The 18810-nt window shown below is 37.8% G+C and overlaps 1 protein-coding gene across 5 annotated transcripts in view; it reads right to left on the reverse strand.

The window, feature by feature from the left end:
* WDFY3 (WD repeat and FYVE domain containing 3) overlaps positions 1–18810 on the reverse strand; it is a 296048-nt gene that overhangs the window by 251414 nt on the left and 25824 nt on the right. For all 5 annotated transcript variants that reach the window (XM_027853427.1, XM_027853425.1, XM_027853426.1 and 2 more), the window contains exon 2: positions 2412–2621. In XM_027853427.1, coding sequence (XP_027709228.1) covers positions 2412–2621 — 210 coding nt within the window. The remainder of the gene's footprint in view (positions 1–2411; positions 2622–18810) is intronic.

The following is an 18810-nucleotide window of genomic DNA, read 5'->3' on the forward strand; positions in this document are numbered from 1 at the left end:
CTGTGCAATGACTAACGTTGATAGACTTAGCTCTTCTCAGCAATGCAAGGATCTAAGATCCAATGATTTCCCATGATGGAAAATGCTATCCAAGGGACAGCAGCTAAACCTATGAAACCTCACCAAGGTACTCAGAATTAATTAAGGTTAATTGAGTCAACTCATTTTAGAAAGTATTCATTCTGAATTCTTGAAGTGGGAAAAAGAAAAATAGGTGGAAATCCTTTTATGAACCAGCCCTTCCATGCACTTCTCATTTATGTGACAGAATAAAAATATTTGCCTTTTCAAAAAAAAAAAAAAAAAAAAGAAAATGCTATCCACATCCAGAGAAAGATCTATGGAATTTAAATGCAGATTGAAGCATACTAATTGCTTTTTTTTTCTTTCTTGTTTTGTTTCTTCTTTCTTGTGGTTCCTCCTATTGGTTCTAATTCTTCTTTACAACACGACTAATGTGAAAACATGTTTAATAGGAATGTACATGTAGAGCCTATATCAGATTGCACACCATCTTGGGTGGGGGGAGATTTAAAATTCAAAAGCTTATGGAAGTGATTGTTGAAAACTAAAAATAAATAAATTAATTTTAAAAAAGAATAGGGCAGGTTCTTTGCAAATACTAGAGTGTATTAGGTAAATTATTCATTTGGGTACATAAATAAATTACTATATTTTTCTACATATGCAGACAGCACTTATTTATATTATTTCAAGTTGCCTGATTGAGAATAATACATTGTTCATTCTCTTGGAAAAAAAAAAAAGCTTATGGAAGTGATCATTGAAAACTAAAACTAAATTAATTAATTAAAAATTGTTTTTACATGTAACTGGGGGAAAATAAAATACTAAATTAAAAAATAAGAGAAATGCAAATCAAAACAAACCCTGAGGTTTGACCTCACATTCAGCAAATCTGTAAAAACAAAAGGTAGGAATATTCAGTGTTGGAAGGGTTGGAGGAAGTCAAGCATACTAGTGCATCTGTGGTGGAGCTGTGAATTTGTAAGATCATTTTAGAAAACATTTTGTTAATTATACAAATAAAGTGACTAAAATTGTCATAGCCTTTGACCCAGAGGTTCCATTATTAGGCTTATACCTCAAGGAGGGCACTGTTAAGAAGAAATTTCCCTATATAGAAAAAGAAGACATGCTGTCCCACTCCTTTGTGTCAGAGGAAGAGGGAGGATGAAGGCAGAAGGTCCAGAGGTGTGGAATACTGCACATACACTCAAGTTTTTTCAGACCATTTTTGCCAATTTCTTTTTCCTTCCTCCTTTGCTTTAAAAAAAACAAACAAACTGTTATAAGGAATGGCTCTCTGAGAGGGGGAAGGATATAATGAAAAATTTTAGGTAATATAACAAGAAAAAATTATTTTAAAAAGATTATGACAGAATAAAGAAAATTCAGAGTTCTTAAACATATTAGTGGAGCACTTGTAACTGGATGTCCCGTAGCCTTCTTAAATTCAGTATGTCCAAAACAGAACTCATTTTTCACCCCAAATCCTCTTCCCTTCTGAACTTCCCTGTTACTACAGAGGGTACCAACATCCCCCCAGGACCCAGGTTCCAAGGTATCATCCGTGATTCCCCCCTCTCATTCTCCCCACATATCCAATCCATTGCAAAGTCCTTCTACCTCTACCACATCTCTTGTAGACAACTAATTCTCCCTGCTCCCACAGCCACCAGTGTAGTCCAAGCCCTCATCACCTCTTTCCTGGCCCACTGCAATAGTATTCCAACTGGCCTCCCTGCCTCAGGTCTCTCCCTATTCCAATCTATTCACTACTCTGCTGCCAAGATGTAGGTCTGAGCACATCCCTGCTCTGCTCAGTGAGCTCCACTTCCTTCCTATTTACTCCAGGCTCAAATACAATGTTCCATTTAAAGTGCCTCTCAACTGGGTCCCTTCCAGTATTTCCAGTCTTCCCACTCCACATTCTCATCCACACATTCTATATTCTAAATACATGGAGTATTCTAACTGCAGTTCCTCCAACGCAACATTTCCTCCCATCTCTATACCTTAGCACTTTTTTGTTTATTCGTTTTTCAAGCCTGTCTGATTCTTCATGACCCCTTTTGGGGTTTTCTTTGCAAGGATAGTGGAGTGGAGTGGTTTGCCATTTCTTTCTCCAGCTCATTTTACAGATGAGGAAACTAAGGCAAACAGGGTTAAGAGACTTGCCCAGGATCACACAGTCAGTAAGTGTCTGAGGCCAGATTTGAACTCAGGAAAATGAGTCTTTCTGACTCCAGGCTCAGTGCTCTACGCACTATGGCACCCTCCTCTCTTAGCTGCCATGCCTCAGTACTGGTTGCCCCATATGCCTGGAATGCTCTGCCCCTCTCCACTCTGTCTCGTAGCTTTCTTGGCTTTCAGGATTTTAAACTTACCCTATTAAACACAGGTAACATCATATAAAGTTTTTCTTCTTGTTCTTTCTGAGTCATATGCCGAGGAGGATGGCAGAGTTCAGTAAAGAGGCGCCGAAGGTGCATCAGTCCTAACGCATTATCCTGTGGGCTGCACTCTTCCTGGCGAGGCCGGCCCATAATCCTCTTCACCATATTCATCTTGGCCAGTTTATAAGAATCACCAGAATCCTGAAAGGACAAGTTAAATAAAATTAAGTTGAAACAAAACCCCCCAAAAAACAAATTAGCTGCAATATACCATAGCCATAGTAAAAACGTAAAAAAAGAAAAGATTTTCTGCCAATTTTACACAATTTGTTCCATCTAACTACAGTTGATGATTGCCCTTTTCTATAGTTCAAATGACCTTTAAACTAGATCAATCAACAAGTTTTTATGAAGAATTGATTAACATTCTAAGAGTTCAAGTTTCTTTTCCATCAGCAAACAAACTGGAAAAAGCAAAGGCTACTTACAAGAAAAATTACACGAAAGCAATATTATGACAGATTACAAACCGAAACTCTAAGAAAACTATACTACTCAAAGAACTACTACTAGGTCTCTATTGACTATATCAAAAATGAGTCCAGATACAAATTAACAAAATAATTTTTAAAAAAAGATCTCTAAATGGTTTACAGATATCACGTTAATTAAAAACCTATGTGAAGCATAAACCTGTGGATAACATTTTTTACTGCTAGCATGTCTTTCAATTTCTAAGAATAAATGTCTAGAAGGAAAAAACCCAGACATTTATTCAAATCAAGAAAGCTTAAAATTGAGTCATTAAAAAGAATTTCCCTTACAACTTAGTTTATTTTTTAAAAGGCGTGTTCAAATACTAATACCCATTAAGAAGCATTTTCTCAGAATCACAGAGTTGGGATAGATTCCAAGAGAAATCTCCACTACAATATACCTGAGAAGTGACCATCCAAGCCTCTTGTGAGTGAAGACTATAACAAAGGGGCCCAGACTCCCCTTCCCTGCTGGTAGTTCTGTTGGGAAGAACATTCCTCTTCTCAGGTTCCTCCTCTGGCTCCTGGTTCTCCCTTGGAGAACTCTCAGACTCTACGGCACTTCAGATGAGTCAAAGCCAATGAGTCTGTTAACCTTTCAAGGCCTTATCAATAAAATGAGTGGATTAGATTAGGTGACCTATGAGGTCCTTCCTGCTCCAAACATATGGTCCATGACTCCTACACCACAGGAACACTTTGTACTTTTCTCCTCAAGCTTCCTACACTACCACCTTCCCATTTCCTTTCAACAGAGGGTCTTCCTTGTCTCCTATTTTACCAAGAAAATGGAGGGGTACAGTGTGATACATCATTTCTTCTCTCCTGTTTTATACATCAAAACTCTTAATGACACCTCCCATTGTCTCCTTCTTTGCTCCAGTCTCTGATGAAGAGACAGCCTTTCTCTTTCCCAAGACTCACCCCCTCAGAATGGCCCCTTTGCTCCTACAGCCATGCCAAGGGCTGACTCACATCCTTACAAAGTCTTCCTTTGACACAGCCATCCATTCCCCGAAGCCCATCACTGCCAAACTCCACCAATATCCTCTTGCCTGTTTCCTCTCTACAGGGGAGAAGGATCGGCCATCCCCAACTGCCACCCGCAGGGTAGGGTGAGATAGCCTGGTAGAAGTAGCAAGGCCTCTCGCAGGAGACAGGAGGCAGCATGTGCCACTCCATCTGAGTCACCACCACCCCAATCTTGACCATCATCTCCCTTCAGCCTGTGATGGAGATAGCTCATGAGCCTGAACCAAAGAGCCTTGGGAACAGTAATGCTTCCAGTCCAGTGCCCTCGGCCATCATCCTGAGAACCTACCCCCAAGATGCAGCCTGGCCCCTGAAGGTGCTACAGCCACAGCTACTAATGACCCAGAAAGGCCTTGGCACTATCAAATAGCCCAACATCAGAAACTGACATGTTTTTATCAGTAGTAATGATATTAAAAGAGGCATCTACATCTGCTTAGCTGTGGCACCCAAAGGACAAAGGCACATTTCCATCTAATTTGCAACTAAAACATTCTCCCTTATTAGAGTAAGAGCTCAGAGAGAACAGACACTGTCTTACTTTTCTATTCATTTCCCCAGCATTTAGCTCAGTGTTTTGCACAAAGTAAGTGATTAATAAATGCTTTATTTATTCATTCATATATACAGCTGGATCTGCATGATTGTTGCTGATAAATGAACCCATGGGAGCTGATGAGATCGCCAAGCACAATACAGGTGTGAGAAAAAGGGAGGGCCCAGTACAGAGATCTGGGAAAATCCAAGGTCAGTAGGCATGACATGGACAGAGGACCATCAAATGACAGTGAGAAGGAGAGCTTAGGCAGACAGGATGAGAACAACACGGCGCCAAAACTAGAGAACAAGGTGATCAACAGTGTGGCCAAACACTGTGGATATCGAGGACCGACAAAAGGACAACAGACTTTATAACTAGTAAATCACTGATAATTTAGAGAGAACAGTTTTAATTAAATGAAAAAGTCAGAAGCCAGAATGCAGAGGGTCTGATAAAAGTGAGGGAGAGAGAAAAGGGGGCCACCAAATGTAGAGTTTTCTCAAGAAGTGTAGCCACTGAAATAGAAAAAAGATGAGGGTCAAAGCACAAGGGAATCACCATTGAAGTAAGAGTTTTTGTTTTTCCACTTTTTAAAGGAGCTGCTTGGCTAAGAGGAGCCTGAACAGAAGAGAAAAAGGAGGGATGACAGTAGGGGAAATCTGCTGGAGAGATTAAGAAGGGATAAAATCATGAGTACATGTAGAATTGTTAGCTTTGGCCACAAGGAAGGATGAGACAGTAAGGAAAAGTGGTCTGAATGATTTGATGTGAGGAAGAAGAGGAAAGACAAGGGAGCCCTCAATCAATGGTTTCAACTTTTTAGTTGAAATATAGGAAATCGAATATTCATGATACTTGACTGAGAAGGTGGGGTAGAATACTAAGGGAGAGGAGAGATAAGAAAGTCTAGAAGAATCGCTGAGGAGAGTAGGATAACAAACTGATTAAGAAGGAAAGGAATGTCTGCCTTGCAGCAGGGCAAGGGCCCAGTTGAGATTAGATAACATAAATCTGCAGTGGAGCATTATTTTGTCATTTCCTCCAGCTCCATTCAGTACCAAGTGAATGGGAGAGGAGGCAGACAGTAAGAGTAACCCAGGGGTGGGGTTTAATATGTGGTTGGTAAAAGGACAAGGTGTTAAGGAACTGGAGAGCAGAGGATATCGTCCAACTGAGTAGGTTCACCAAAGGATCAAGAAGGGAAAGAGAGGAGAGGACCTGAGAAAACAGAGGAACGGAAGGAATGAACTTCAGGGTGAAGACAAAGAACCGGGTGAACAGTCATAAAGCAAGGAAAGAGAAAATAATAAAAGACGATGCATAAAGGAATTTCAGGATTTGAAAACAAAAAAGTAGAACCCCTGTGGATGCTGGCAAAATCAGAAATGTGACCATCTCAATGGCTAAGATGTAGTGAAGGAATTTAACTATGTACCTGACAAGGGCCATCTCCAGTCACCCTATCTACATCTTGCCACTGGACCCAGATGGCTCGAGGAGAAAGTGAGGTTGGTGACTTTGCAGAGCCCTGCCTCATTTAAATCCAATTCACTTCCAAGTAATGACATCACCTTCCCAATGTCATGGTCCTCTTCAAAAGCAAAGGACAAACAGTAATCCGTGAGTGGTAGTAACTGCCCCACTGGGGACCCAACTGGCCAGTTCCAGTAAGGCTACACACTTCCCTCCCTCCCTCCTTCCTTTCTTTTCTCCTCTCCCTTATTCCCTTCTCTCCCTCTGTCCATACAGGGAACAATACCCTTATCTTCCAGTGCTCTGCCCAAAAGAATGCAAATTTTGATCACTGACACCTAGCAAAATATCTTGGCGTTGACAAGCTATTTTTCTTTTTTAAGGATCATGCCCTAAACCCAAATCACTCTGATTCTCATCAACTGGCCAACAATAGGTCCCAGCCCAAGCCTCATTTGGTCAACGTTTGGGCTCTGAAAGCACAGGATAAGTGCAAACAGAAATTGTTTGTGTTTAGGCCAGAAATCTTTCCCTCCCAGATAGTTTTTTCTTTTGTTTGTTTGTTTTTGACTAGCTAAAAGAGGTCATTCTTTGCCTCATTTCTTATCTAGCCTTATTCACTGAATGGGCAATGCCTCAGATAAAGAGAACCAGGAAAGACCTTAGTTTAAAGAGGCCAAGGTCTCCCACTGCATCCAGGGCCATCTCCAGTAGTCCTGGTCTATATTTTGTCACTGGACCAAGAAGGCTGTGGAGGACAAGAGTGAGGCTGGTGAGTTTGCACAGCCTGACTCACTTAAATCCAATTCATTTGCAAGTCATGATATCACCTTCTTGATGTCATGGCTCTCTTTAAGAACAAAGGACAAACAACATCTATCTAACAATAAAATGTTAATATGATACTTTTAATAATTTATTTAAATGATCAACCAAGTAATTAGCATCATTAGGTTGTATTACATATCTTTAAAAGGTAGAAATCCTTTAAATTAAATAATAAAAGTTAAAACAAAAAAATGCTTTGAATTAAGATTATATGTTAAATAATGGTAAATAATTAAAGTGTTTTTATTGCCCATCTAGAAAATCAAAAATAACTAATTAAAGCATAAAAATTATATAAAATATTATACTAAATAGCTAATAAATACCTGAAAACCTTTTCTCTCTTTTCTGCCTTGAATTACATGGAAAAAGAAAAAAGAAAAAGCCATATGCCCCAGAAAATCTTAGAATTGTTATTGCAAAATTTGAAATAGAATCTCAGTATTTTAATTTTTATTTAAAAAGTCCTAAATACCATATAAGGTAGCATGGGTGGCAGGGTGGATTAGAGAACAAGGTTGTTAAACCACTACATTTGCCCTTTTCACCATACTAATTCATTACTTCAACTTCCACTTTGCATCTGCTGCCCTACCTGATTGCAATTCCAGGGAACAAGATGCTCCTCCTAGGAAAAGCTATTCACTTCTAAACTTATCTTCATGCTGGTAACTCAAGCTTTGATTGACATCACTTCCTTCAGCTCTCTCTCCCCTCTGATTGGAGGGCTGGAGGGTGGCGTATCAAACTCCTCCCAATGCCTTCCCTTATAGAGGACAGAAAATGGACTCAACTCACTCCATTTGGCATCTGCTGCTCTGCCTAGTTTCAACTGACCTGAACAAAATGCTCCCCTACTAGGTACCCCTTCGTGCCTTCGCCCACCCTTTCCTCATTCCTTTTGTGTGTTGTCTCCCCCTTTAGGCTGTAAGTTCCTTGAGGACAAAGACTTTCTTTTCATTAATTGTATCTGCAGCCCTTAGCATGGTGCCTGGTACACAGTAGGCCCTTAATAAATGTTTATTGGATTGGATTAGATTGCTTAAATGAGATTGACAAGTATGTCGTCATCACCAATGTGCCAGGCTGTGAGCTAGACACAGGGGATACAAACACAAAATTAAAGAGTCCCTGCCCTAAAAGAGCTTATAGTCCACCGGAGAGGGGGATAGGCAAGGGAAAGAACAATGAGTACTCACAAACCTCCCCCATACATATATATGTATACACACCACTTTCTTGTGCATGTATACAAATATACACACACATACACAGGCATACCTACATATAGACCTACACCTACCTTTCTCACTTTCTCTCTGTATATAAATATAACTCTATGTGTATATATATATACACAAATACATATATATCTTCATACATACATGCATACATACCTCTCTATACATACACACATACATACCATAACACTAATATACATATGTACCTATATAAATTGGTAATTAATTTATGAAATTATGAAATAGAGGCAGGCACACTTGGTTCTTTGGAGACCTTCCAGGAAAGACCACGATGGCAGCAGGAAACAGTGGCAATCACACTTTGACAGGCATAGAGGATATGGGGGCAACAGCACAAAAATACGAAGACAAGAGGCTGAATGGGGTATACAGGCATGGGGACAGGGGAGGGAGTGGTAGAGAAAGTCAGGCAGTGGTAGGGAGAAGAATGGGGAGGGGCAGAGGTAGACAATATCACTCTTGTAACCATGGATTGGTGCTGGGAGTACTTGGCAGTATGGACCCTTAGGAGATGGAGGAAGGGTGGGGGGGGAGGTTTGTGCAGGAGTCTGAGGTTTCATTTTATAAGGTTTTGGTGGGGAACAGACTAACTCCTATATGTGCCACCTTGAGGTAAGTTCATTAACATGTCCAAATCATTTCAAAGTTATCAGTAAAACTTTAAATTTAACACGTGCTCATATCAAAATTATCATCACCATTTGGTGATTTGCAACCTGATTAAAATTTACATCATAGGACCAAAACGCCCTGACAGCAAAACTCAAGATGGCTTCTGCTGATTCTGTACACATTACCAGGATGTGATTTTTGGTTAATATATAATACAATCTGTAAATAATGCCCCTTTGATCTTTAGGAAAGTTTGTAGGTGACCCTTTGAAAAGTTATTTTCTGCTACTGCAACTTTATAGTGGCTACTTAGAAACTTACTTTACTGACTAGAAGAAGGTTGTCAAGGGGACCAGAATAAGATACAATTTTAACACAATACATATACTTACATACCTGAATATACATCTATATAAATATGTTTACTTATATACATATCTGTATGTGTGTATAAAATACAAAGTCATAGCTTATCCCTTGAGCTTCACAATTGACTATTGAACATTCAAATTGGATTTCCCAAAGACATCTTAAACTCCACACGCCCAAAATCAAATTCATTATCGTTTCTATAAACCCTCTCCCATTCCAAATTTCCCTATTTCTATCAAAAGTACTGCTACCATAATTCCTGTCTCAAAGGTTCATACCAAGACATAATACTGGACTCAGCACTCCCTTTCAATCCCCATAGTATCAACCAGAAAATCTTTCTATCTCCAAAGCACTTCTCAGGTCTCACCCTTTTTCTCTACTCAAGTACTGCCATAGTTAAGGCTCTCACCACCTCTCACCTCCATTATTCCTAAACCTCCTAACTGTTCCTCCTGTCTCAAGTATCTTCGAACTCCAGTCCACCCTACACTTTACTAACAAAGTCATTTTTCTTAATGGCAGATCTTACCACATTTCTACCTAACCAAGCCCAGATTTCCCGTTCTCTGTTTAGCTTTTAAATCCCTACACAACCTGGCCCCAATCGATCTTTCCAGTCTCAATGGCCATCACTTCTTTTCTTTATTATACAACGCAGCCAAACTGCTATCTTTGTTTCTCACGCATGATCCATCTGCTGTTTCTCTATCTCTGCATCAGACATCCCACATGCCTACAATATACTCCTTCCTTCCTTAACTCATACAGTCCCTCACAGCTCCACTGATAAAACCACATCTGCTGAACCATCTGATAGTACCAGAGATGCTGGGGGTGAGAACTTTGTTTTCTGGCTCTTCAGCAGCTGTAGCTACTAAGGAGGAGGCATGACAGAGAACCAAATATATATATATATATAAATAGTAATTTCATAAGCAAAGAATGGCAAAGCATCTAAATATTTATAGGAAAAATTAATATGACTTAATCTTTAATGGACCTCATTTAATTAGTGCAGCATTCCTAGTGAGGAACTTTCTCTACCATCACAGATCGGCACCTTCTCTATATCTTAGTGTTAGAGAGGTAAATTGACTTGTGCTCAGTATCACACAATAAATATACATCAGAGTTACCCAACATCACAGGCTCAATATGCTTCAGAGTTGGGACCTGGAATTAAGTTTTCTGAACTTCAGGATCATTGCTCTATCCACGACACAGATATTAAGAACATGATTACTTTTTACAGACGTAGATTAATCTGACAATGATAAATGAGAATGAAACTAAGGATCTGAAGAGAAGGTTAGAAACTTTTCATATGAAAAACCATTGGTGATTAGTGAATGGGAATGTTAAAGAGCACACTGATTTTTCAGCATTGCACAGCACATTTAATAAAGCTGACCATAGCCAGGGCTTGAATACAACTGTTGCAAATGAATAAATATTGTTGCAAAAATGGTAAATAAAATGTTAGCAAAGAGGTTACAAAATATATTTTGAAATTTTTCACTTTGTTTAGGTGGGATTGACCAGGGTTAACCAGAAATGAAAGAAATGTTTAATTGTTAGGAAAATTATACATGCAGAAAATCTTTTTGTTCTTTTTGTTAAATTGTAAAATTCAACTTTTGGTTTAATATGCTGAGGTGAAAGGTTGTAGAGCTGCCCAGTTCTCCCGTAGACACCCCAGCAAATATCTGCAAAAAGCAATGATAAAGTACACCAAAGAGAAAGAAAATTAAATTCCTTCATCCAACCCAGAATGGAAAAAGTAAAATAAAATAAAATAAAATAAAAGGATGTAGAGAAGCCTGCAGAGGCTAGAAGAGGTATTGCCCAAGGCAGCCATAGAAAGCACTGGCAAAACAGTTCTGGGAATGGGATTGGACCAAGAAAGCCAGCACAAGCCATGAAATCTTCCAGCACTGAGAGAGAGAGATCATGCCAATGAAAAGCTCTGGTAAACAGGTCTGAAGTCAGCCAACACTCTGAACAAGTAGGCTCCCAAAGGGATTGAAAACCATTACAAGCATTTGGTAATAGGGGCCTGAATCCAAATCCCAGCCTTGCCTTGTCAGAACAAGTAAGTTCAAGAAGCTGCCCTGTATGTCACCAAGAGGTGGGCCAGCTGTGAATGGCAGGGAGAAGGCTGGGTGCCCATGGCAGAAGACTTTACAAGAAGCTAGAGAGAAGAGCAATCACCAACATCCAACTGGGGTCATAACAAAGGACAGGGCCAAGTCCTAATAGAGAACTGTGCAAAGAGAAGGAAACGTAGACAGCCCAAGCCAGCACTCGAAGTGGACCACCATGAACATTAGCCAGAAGACAGGAACTGACAAAGAGCACAAATCCAGAAAACCTCTGTCTTCTAGGGTCCAGGAGAAGTTAAGACAAATATGAGAACAGTATATACTTTTATTCTGTTGTTTTGCTTTCCGATGAGAAAGAAAAGGAATATTCTAAAGCAAAAATGAGGAAACTGCCTTCTGATAATTAAGGTGCCTCAAAAGTGTATTATGAGTATATAAACATGGAGGTAGAAGCTAGGAGAGGAAGTATCCTCACTCTTACCTGAACTGCACACAAACACATGAAGATACTGCTGTACAAATACATTAAACTAAATAAGAAAGAAGAGGGCAGGGTTAAAAGGGAAAGTGATATCAGAAAAGAACAGATCTTTTAAATGCTAACATTTTACTGGTATTGTTATACAGTAGTAGGATGTAGAACATTGTGGCCTCTAAAGACCTAAAGATGATTGATTATGACACAGAGGGCAATGGAAAGGGAGGAGAGGAGGTATACATATAAACAAGGGACTCTGAAGAACAGGATGTCAAGAAGGAATTGTACAGTGGAGGAAGGTCTCAAAAAGGGCAGCAGAGTTCCAGGTCATATAATCATTAAGAAGGCAGACTAGACATTTTCTCCAATTCCCTCAACCTCTCAAACCTCTCCAAAACATAAATTATAAGCCAAAGATAAAGTTAACTTCAGCTGTTTCCACGGTCTAGGATACTAAGAACCCAAAAGGTTTAAAAAAACAAACAAAAACAAAAACCCCAAACCCAGGAAATGACGCATACTGACCCCGAGCTCACTTGGTACCCCTCCCTGACCCCCCACACTACCTGCAGCAAGGCTGTACTAGCAGACCCAAGGACTCAATAAAGGCTTCCATCAAAAACCACCCCCATACCCTATCCCCCTCCCTTTTTTTCAGTACACTAGAGCCCCCAGCTCTAGGCTGTGAAAGTTTGCTCAAGCCTCAGCAGCTAGCTTGATCACAGCCTTTCAGGAGCAAAAGCCAGAAGCACCAGCCCTGTAAAACTCTGAACTGCCACTGTGGGGGAAAGTAGGCTTACCAGGCCAGAGAACTAAGGAAGAGAGGGAATGAGACAGGTCACCAAAACAGGGAACCCTGCATGTGCAGCACTCTACCCGTAGCCTGAGGGAAAGCGCACAGTACTCAGCTGGGGCCACTTCAGACCACTCAAAAATCACCTGGGGCAGAGATTGAAGCTGGCCAACTATGAATTACCCAGTGTGGGAGGAGGTTGAGACATTTTGAGATCCAGGCCCTACAGAAACCACAGTCAGAGGGAAGGGGATCAGACAGTGAGTAACAAGGAAAATAAGGGGGGAAAGGACCGAAAGGACCAGAGATCTCCAGAAGACCTTAAACGTAAACAAATAAATCAGCAGGAAGACAGGGACGACAGAAGGAAATGTGGCCTCCATATCTAGTAAATGAATTCAGGTATCTGAACACATATAGATGCATTGATTATGCAAGCAAAATATACAGATTTTGAAGACAGGATGTATAGACACAACCTAAGGATCACAGGTCTCCTGGAAACACATAACAGGATAAAAAACCTGAACATCAAAACAAAGGAAATAATAGAAGAAAAGAGCCCAGAACTTCGGAATGCAGAAAATGAAATAATAATTAAACAAAGTCACGGATCATCTCCAGAAAAAAGAAAAACAAAAAACAAAAAAACCAGGCTGGCAAACTCCAAAAAAGATAGTAATTAATTTTAACAATCTAATTCAGAAACAAGTTCAGCAAGCCATCAGGAGAGAGTCCTTCAAATACAAAGGGAAGGACATTTGAATAACCCAAGACTATTCTGTATCCATTAGAAAAAGGAGGAGGGAATGGTATAATGTGTTCCAAAGAGTACAGGAGCTCAGGACACAACCCAGGGTAACCTTTCCTGCAAATCTGAGCTTCTCCATACAGGAAAAAAGATGAATGTTCAATAATAAAGGAGTTTCAAACATTTTTAGTTTAAAAACAACAACAACAAAGCTGAAAAGATTGTTTCCTGAACCACTTCCAACAACAGAATTGCAGGAGGAGTAAATAAATGCACATAGCAAAAGCACCAGATTGACAACAGGAGACCGGTAAGAGACTTCCTTCTAAGTGTATACAAGGAGAGGGGGACGAAGGCAGAAATCTGGTAGAAGTACAGTTGAAGAGGCAGACAGCGGGGTATTGTGGCCAGAAGCTTGCCTACCCGTTCCCCCTACAGGTGAATGTTTCTTCTGTGGCACTAAATTAAGAGGAAACATGAAAGAGGGGAGGAAAACAGAGGGATATAGAGAAGTGACGCACCTAGGTCAAAGCAAGGATTATCAACGAGAGGAAGGTGGTGTCTGTGGTCTCAGAAGAGCCTACAGAGGAGCAGAAGATTACAAAGGGGAAGGAAGGAAGGAGGCCTTACTCTGGAGGTAAGAGAGGATTCCACTAATAAATGGGTAAAGGAAGGTGAAAACTTCACACACAAAGGAAAAGGGGAAGCTGTGGGCTATGCCCTACAAGGCCTTGTGGCAGAAAGGGTCTAGAGGGCACAGCCTAGAATGGGATACCTTGAAAGCTCTGACTGTATAAAGAATACAGAGACCAGATGATGATAGGGTTCGTGAAATCAGGGAATGAGGGTCTAGAGTAAATAGAAAGAGAAAATGGATAATGAAAAGAATAAAATTCTTTCTAGAAAGGAGCACAAAAAATAAAATTAAAAAAACCAATAAACAGAACTAACTAAAGGAAAGGAGAGAAAGGGGAAATATCTACTTAATTGAGAAGAAAAAAGAGGGAGAAATATATAACCAGATAAAAGAACAGAGGAACTAATAAAACCCTAAAGGGAAAAGGGTGCCAAATAAGAGGAGGGGTTAGAGAGGAGAACCACTGAATAGGGCCACCTTAACAAAAAAAAAAAAAGAAAAAAAAGATTAAAGTAACTGAAGGAACATTATACTCTGTTTATAGCTGAAGAAGAGGAAAAATCATAACTTTAAAAAAATCATTTTAGAGACAGATGGAGAAAAATGTAAACCTAAGTCTTATAAATTTAAGTATGATTAAACAATCCAATAAAAAGAAAAAGAATGATGAGTTAGATAAGAAAACCATACATCTCCTGTTTACAAGGAACACATTTAAAAAGCAAAAACCAGACAAAATAATTGAGGGGATAAAAAAAATTTACTATGCATTAAGTGAAGAAAAAAATCAGGATATCATGATATTAGACAAAGCAAAAAACAAAGATTCAAAAAATAAAAAGGGCTAAACAAGGAAACTATATTAAGCTAAAAGGAACCATAGACAACAAACCAATATCAATTATAAACTTATAAGCTTCAAATGTCTTAGCATCCAAATTTGTACAGTAACACAATACTGACAGGAGATTTCAATAACCCTCTATTAGTTGTGGATGAGTGTAACAGAAAGATAAACAAAAGGGAAAATGTGGAATTGAACAAATTTCTGGAGAAACTAGAGTTAAAAAATCTGTAGCAATCTTCTAAATGGGTCAGCAAAAGAACACACACACACACACATATATATACATATATACATATATATATATATATATATATATATATTTCTCTGCTGTACCACATGGAACTTTTACAAAAATTGACCACGTACTAGGACACAGAAATACTGCAAACAAATGTAAAAAGGCAAAAAGTCAATACTTCCTTCACTGACCACAATGCAACAAGAGATAGAGACCCACATGGAGACTTAACAATGAAATCCTAAATAATGAGTAGGTCAAAAAATAAATCATAGAAACAATAACTATGTAAAAGAAAATGATAATGATGAAACATCATTACAAAATTTCTGGGATGCAATTAAAACAGTTCTTGGGGGGAAAACATATCCTTATAATCATAAGTTAACAAAATAGAAAAAGAGAAGATTAATGAACTGAATAAGCATTTTTAAAATTAGAAACTGGCAAATGCACAAACCTAAAATAATCACAAAAGAAGAGTTGATTTAAAAAGAGGAGAACAGAAAATCAAATCAATAAAATAGCATATGAGCAAGGTAAAATCAAGGAAAACTAGATGAAATAAAAAGAGTAATTAGACTATATTATACAGTTACATGCTAACAAAACTGAGAACACAAAAGAAATAGATGAATATCTTCAAAGATATATACCTAGAAGACTAAAAGAAGTGGCTATAAAATAATTAACAAAGAAAAAAAAATTCCTGGACCTGATAGATTCACAGGAGAATTCTATCAGACTTTTAAAGAATAATTAGCACCCATACTTAACAAATTATTCTCAAAAATTAGGAAAGAAAGCACCCTACCACAATCCTTTTATGAGATAAATGTAGTCCTAATGACCTAAATCATGGAAGATAAAAACACAGGAAGAAAATTACAGGTCAACACCAGCAATGAACAATGACTCAAAAATTTTAACCGAAATCCTACAAAACTGTAGCAATTTATCCAAGAAGTTATTCCACTGTGATCAAATGAGATTTAAACCAGGGATTCAAAGCTTGTTTAGTATTAGGAAAACATCATAATTAATATTAAAAATCAAAACATCCAAAACTACATGATCATCCCAAAAGATGGAGAAAAAACCTTTGACAAAGTACATCATTCTTTTATGTTTAAAAAAAAAAAACCCTACCAAGCATAGGCTTAAAGGAACTTTTAAAAATAAAACTAAAAGTAAGCATCATATGCATTGGTGATATACTAGAACTTTTCCAATAAATACGGGGGTGAAGCAAAGATGCATACTCCACCTACTACTATTTGATATAGTTCTGGAGTTGGTAGCAATACCATTAATACAAAAGAAAGGAATTAAAGGAATAAAGATAAGTAAAGAGGAGATAAAACTATGCCTGTTTGCTGATGATATAATGGTTTACTTGGAAAACCCCAGGGAATCAGCAAAGATACTGAGACAATAACTTCAGCAAAGTTGCTGGCTACAAAGTAAATCCACAAAAATCAACAGCATTTCTACAGAGTAACAAAACACAAGAAGCAATCAAAGAAAGGGAAATCCCATTCCAAATAACTTTAAAATATATAAACTATATGGGGATCAACCTCTCAAAACACACAAAAGACTCATATAGATGCAATTACAAATCACTCCTTAAAGAAACAAAGAACAACTTAAATAACTGAAGAGATATTCATTGCTCATGAGTATATCACACCAATATAATAAAAATAATACTACCAAAATTAAAATTTTATATTGTTAATAATATACCAATCAAATTAACAAGGGGATACTTTACACTGCTTGATAAAATAATAACAAAATTCATTTGGAAAAACAAAAGATCTAGAATATCAAGGGAAATAATAAAAAAAAGGACAAAGGATAAATTGCACTTTCAGACTTCATACCATATCATAAAGCAGCAGTCATCAAAACTATCTGATATTGGTTAAAGAACAGACAGATCAATGGAACAGACTGGACAAGGGAGATTCAGAAACAACCGAATTGAAAAAATGCAAATTAAAACAACTCTGAGGTACCACTTCACACCTATCCAATTGGCTAATATGACAAAAAAAGAAAATGATAAATGTTGGATATGTGGGAAAATTGGAACACTAATGCATTGGTGGAGTTGTGAACTGATCCAACCATTCCGGAGAACAATTTGGAACTATGCCCAAAGGTCTATAAAACTGTGCATACCCTTTGATCCAGTAATACCACTTCTAGGCCTTTATCCCAAAGAGATCACAAAAAAGGGAAAAGGACCCACATGTACAAAAATATTTATGGCAGTTCTTTTTGTGGTGGCAAAGAATTAGAAATTGAGGGGATACCTATCAACTGGGGAATGGCTGAACAAGTTGTCGTATGTGTTTATGATGGAATACTATTGTTCTATAAGAAATGATGCACAGGTGGATTTCAGAAAAATCTGGAAAGACTCATATAAACTGATACTGAGTGAAGTGAGCAGAACCAAGAGAACATTTTGCATAGTAACAGCAACATTGTGCTATGACCAACTTTTATTGACTTAGCCCTTCTCAGCAATACAATCATCTAAGACAATTCCAAAAGACTCATGATGGAAAATGTTCTCCACATCCAGAGAAAGAACAATGGAGTCTCAATGCAGATGGAAGCATACTATTTTCTCTTTTGTTTGTTTTTTCTTTCTCATGGTTTTTCCCTTTTGTTCTGATTCTTCTTTCACAACATGACTAATGTGGGAATATGTTTAATATGATTGTACATGTATCGCCTATATCAGGTTACTTGCTATCTTGGGGAGGGGAGGTAGGGAGGGTGAAAAAAATTTGGAACTCAAAATTTTATAAAAGTGAATGTTGAAAACTATCTTTACATGTAGTTGGAAAAAATAAAATACTATTAAAAAATACAACTCAATAACCCAACATTTGATAAAGTAGAAAACACAAGTTGCCTAGGGAAAAACTCCCTATTTGATAAAAACTGCTGGGAAAATTAAAAAGCAGTCTGGCATTTTTGAAAATAGGCTTAAATTTATACCTTGCACACTATTCCACAATATATTCTAAATGATTATTTGACCTTAATATTAAAGATCATATTAAAAAATTAAAAAAGAAACAAATCATAAACCTCTCACAGCTATGGGAAGGAAATATATTCTTAACTAGGTAAGAGATAAAGTCAATTACAAAAGATAACATAGCTAACCAATTACTTGAAAACTGAACAGTTTCTATACCAACAATATTAACACATCAAGAATAAGAAGGTAAGTCTTAAAATGGGAAAAAAAACTTCTTTTTCATCAAAAAAGAACTATACTATTGGGAAAGAAGATGAGCTAGTTACTTGGCAAGAACAAAGGTTGAGAGGAAACAGCTAGATCACTCTATTGGTGCTCTCTAGATGTTAGATAGTCAAACTAGATTTCAATGTGTCAGGTTAACTAGGGTTAGAAAGTCACTGAAATGGAAAAAAAAAATTCGAGTTCTTTCCCCAGAAAGTAAAACTTCAAAGTTCCCTACTTTCCACTAAAAAAGAAAAAAACCCAAAAAAACAAAAACAAAAAAAACAAAAACTCTAACTCTTGACTGAAATGAATTTACTGAATTAATAACCAACCATCTACTGGAAGGCTCAAATGTAGCACTCAGATGTCACTACTATAACTTTTTTTAAAAGCTCCTCTCAACAAATTAGAATTGTTGAATGTTTATCATTAATGAGGGGGTTGTTAACTATAACAATCCTTTCGGACAGTTTCTTCTAACACTAAATCTTATGACACGAATTTATGCAATTCCTTTCAGGAAACTAAATATCTTTTAATTTCACAAAGTTGACTTAACAAATTAAACAGCATATCGTGAGGCAGGAAACACACACCGAGTTAAATGATAG

The sequence above is a fragment of the Vombatus ursinus genome, unplaced genomic scaffold (genome assembly GCF_900497805.2).
Source record: "Vombatus ursinus unplaced genomic scaffold, bare-nosed wombat genome assembly UNPS02009975.1, whole genome shotgun sequence".
NCBI classification, from domain to species: domain Eukaryota; kingdom Metazoa; phylum Chordata; class Mammalia; order Diprotodontia; family Vombatidae; genus Vombatus; species Vombatus ursinus.